Source organism: Rhincodon typus, chromosome 48 (genome assembly GCF_021869965.1).
Source record: "Rhincodon typus isolate 14 chromosome 48, sRhiTyp1.1, whole genome shotgun sequence".
NCBI lineage: Eukaryota > Metazoa > Chordata > Chondrichthyes > Orectolobiformes > Rhincodontidae > Rhincodon > Rhincodon typus.
The window spans coordinates 5,015,986-5,019,805 of NC_063379.1; the positions used below are offsets into that span (position 1 = coordinate 5,015,986).

Sequence of the window (3,820 nt, forward strand, 5' to 3'; positions counted from 1 at the left end):
CCTTATTGATTGCAGTAAAGGCTCCAGGAGCTGAATAGCCTGCTCCAGCATCTTTGTTTTTTTTAAAAAAGTAAACATAAAAATAAAGCAATAAACTTCTGTCTTTCTATCCGTTCTAAGCACACACATTCATCGGCTGCATTTTCAGATTCATTTGACTTTTCTAAACACAGATCTAGGTAATTACAGAATGTCAGAAAGAAATCCAAAACACTCAGCAAAGATACCTAGCACAGGTGAGATGGGAAGAGTGGTATTTTCTTTGTTCTGTGGCTAAGGACTAATCCCATCCTCCGTCCTTGTTGACCCAGGCTGGGTTGGCCTCACAGTACAGAGCAGGCAGGGATCTGAGTTTATCCTGAATTGAATCCTGTGATGTAGGGTCTAGTTTCCGGGCGGCTTGATGATATCATACACTGTGCTTGGTAACTCACAAGTGTCATTGTGTATTACATTCTGCAGAAAAAGCAAAACGTCTGGTTTGTGATAAAAAGCACAGACATTCCCGATCATTCATTTGTGGGATGTGGGCGTGGCTGGCAGGGTGAGGATTTATTGCCCCGTCCCTAATTGCCCCCCTTGAAAAGGTGGTGGTCGGCTGCCTTCTTGATCCACTGCAGTCCATGTGCTATACTTAGACCCACAATGCCCTTAGAGAGGGAATTCCAGGATTCTGACCCAGCGACACTGAAGGAACGGCGATATATTTCCAAGTCAGGATGGTGAGTGGCTCAGAGGGGAACTTGCAGGGAGTGGGGGTCCCATGTATCTGCTGCCCCTTGTCCTTCAGGATGGAAGTGGCCATGGGTTTGGAAGATGCTGTCTAAGGATCTTTGGTGAATTTCTGCAGAGCATCTTATAGATGGTACACACTGCTGCTACTGAGCGTCGGTGGGGGGAGGGAGTGGGATGTTTGTGGATGTGGTGCCCATCAAGCGGGGGCTGCTTTGTCCTGGATGGTGTCCAGCTTCTTGAGTGTTGTTGGGGCTGCCCCCATCCAGGGCAAGTGGGGAGTATTCCTTCATACTCCTGACTTATGCCTTGTAGATGGTGAGACAGGCTTTGGGGAGTCAGGAGGTGAGTTCCTCGTCGCAGTATCCCCAGCTTCTAGTCCTATGGCTAGTCCAATTCAGTCTCTGGTCAATCATATCCCTAGGATGTTGATACTGGGGATTCAGCTTTGGTAATACCATTGAAAGCCCAGCAGAGCGGCTCAGGGATAGTTGGGTACAGTGGCAGTAAAGGATGGTACATGCGCGTGTGTGTCCCAGTGAAATCTGAGGGTGTGTGATACCATTGTGTGCATGAGTATGTGATTGTGAATCTAATCACTCACCCTATACTGGGACGATGGTGTTGGACGAGTTTGTAATAGAAATGATTCTCAGTTGCTATTGGGAGTCAGACTGAGTGAAACATTGCGACAGATCAGATGATATCCGTCCCATTGACATGATGTGTTGTGGGTACGTATGGATGTCTGTATTAGAAATTCGGGATTCTGAATATATGGAGACCTGTGTAAGTGAGTGTTTGTGATTGTGAGTGCAAATACACCCCTCTATCCTCATTTCAATGTCAATGCTATTGAACATCCCTCAGTGTTATTAGCAGGGAGTCTGACCCAGTGAAAGTGAAGCAATGTTCTGTCCTCATCGGAGTGGGGAATGTGTGTGCGCGCATGCGTGCATGTGTGTGCGTGCGTGCGTGTGTCTCAGAGAATTGGGAATGGGGCTTGAAGATGATTGTGTTCCCACCACTGGAGTTTATTTAGTCAAGTAAGGCAGCCATTTTCCCACTGGAAAACCAAGGATCGTGCAATATGTGTAATTCTAGGGCTTGGATACAGATGGACAGAATGTATTTGTGAGGGGAGGGGCCTCAGTGAACCAGTAAATATTCAGCTTCTGGGGGTGAAATGTGTCCCCCAACTCACCAACGCACCTACCACCACCACTCCCCCACCCCCCACCGCCCCCACCTGTTTACCCATTACCATTTCATTTCCTTCTGGGGGAGGGCGTTTTTCTTCACGTCTACACACTGGTTGCACTTGACAGTAAACAGTTGATGGGTTATCCATAGCATCCTGTATGTTTCGCTGCTTTTTTGAAGCTTTGAAATGGAAGAATAGACAATAGTGAATGACATGTGCATTTACTGATGGAGCCCCGCTATTCGGGGCACTTGCTCACAGCCTGTCGCTCCCCCAATCACCCCCACCAACTCTCCACCTGTACTCAGTTCCAGTCAAGAGTCATTTTGCTCTGCTTCGCACTCAATTTACTCACTGCCATCTCTAGGTTTGCTATTCCACTACATGTGTCTTCACTTCCTTACCTCTCTATTCAGAATATAACTTGATTCACCAGGAGAGTGATGAGAATCATGAACCTGGGTGAACTTCAACTCTATTCACCTCCACCCACTCCCTATCTAATCTATGGAAGGGTCCTGAGGCCAGTACAGGCCTCACTACCCCCTGTCTGATATAGTACCTACTTCAGTTCCAGCCCTGGTGGGAGGGACAGACAATATTGGAACGTGGGATCTTTCTGGGCCTGTCTGTGTGTGTGCCTGTGTATGGATCACAGTTCCCCTGCAGAGTGAATCCTTTGGTTCAAATTGCCATCATTCCTGCCCAAACCTCAATGACCCCTTCCCCTCATTCCTGCTTTCCCAGAGTTGATACTGCCAAATTCTCACTCAACCCAAGATCAGAAGCCATCATGCCATGGAAACTTGGTTTCAACAACTTGCCTTCATCATGCAAAGATGTTTTCCGCAACGTAACTTGTTTCTTCAGAACATAGCATACAAGACAGAGAAATAGTATACCCAAAATAAGTGCAATGTAAGGTAAGCGTGTTGATAACTCTGTAAGTGGGAAAGAAAGTGTTTCAGTTAGATCAATGCAAATTGCAAATACTGTGCTATATGCATCTACTCAAATAGTCCTCTCTCACACACTCACTCAATAACAATTCTGCATCATCATCCCACGTAATTAACCGCTGTTAATCCAGCTCCCTCACACTGTCACTCAGTAACCCCACTCTCCCAGTGCCCTCTGTTACTGAAAGTCTCTCTACTGCTGTAATTCCAGCTCCCTCACACTGTCACTCAGTAACCCCTCTGTACCAGTGCCGTCTGTTAATGACTGTATGTCTACTGCTGTTAATCCAGCTTCTCACACTGTCGTTCAGTAACTCCTTTCTCCCCAGCGTGCTGTGTTACTTACTGTATCTCTTCTGAAGTTAATCCAGCTCCCACACACTGTCACTCAGTAACCCCTCTTCCACGCCCTCCCAGCCCCCTGTGTCACTGACTGTATCCCTACTGATGTTAATCCAGCTCCCTCACACTCAGTCTATCCCCTCTCTCCCCAGCACCCTGTGTTACTGACTGTATCTCTTCTGACGTTAATCCAGCTCCCTCACATTGTCCCTCAGTAACCCCTCACTCCCAGTGCCCTCTGTTACTGATCGTTTCTCTACTGCTGTTAATCCAGCTCGCTCACACTGTCACTCAGTAACCCCTCCCCCTCCAGCGCCCTGTGTTACTGACTGTATCCCTATTGATGTTAATCCCTCTCCCTCTCACTGTCACTCAGTAACCCCTCTCCCCCCAGTGCCCTGTGTTACTGACTGTATCTGTACTGATGTTAATCCAGCTCGCTCACACTATCACTCAGTAACCCCGCTCTCCCAGTGCCATCTGTTACTGGTAGTCTCTCTACTGCTGTAATTCCAGCTCCCTCACACTGTCACTCAGTAACCCCTCTCCCCCCAGCGCTCTTTGTTACTGACTGTATCTGTAC

The 3,820-nt window shown here is 47.6% G+C and overlaps 1 protein-coding gene across 2 annotated transcripts in view; it reads right to left on the reverse strand.

Annotated features, from left to right (window-relative positions):
• Positions 1 to 6: 6 nt before the first annotated feature.
• LOC125488061 (SLAM family member 6-like) overlaps positions 7 to 3,820 on the reverse strand; it is a 24,630-nt gene continuing 20,816 nt past the window's right edge. For both annotated transcript variants that reach the window (XM_048620880.1, XM_048620879.1), the window contains 3 exons: positions 2,761 to 2,877; positions 1,997 to 2,115; positions 7 to 456 (listed from right to left, as the gene is read on the reverse strand). In XM_048620880.1, the coding sequence (XP_048476837.1) occupies positions 385 to 456; positions 1,997 to 2,115; positions 2,761 to 2,877 (308 nt within the window). In that variant the 3' untranslated portion in view covers positions 7 to 384. The remainder of the gene's footprint in view (positions 457 to 1,996; positions 2,116 to 2,760; positions 2,878 to 3,820) is intronic.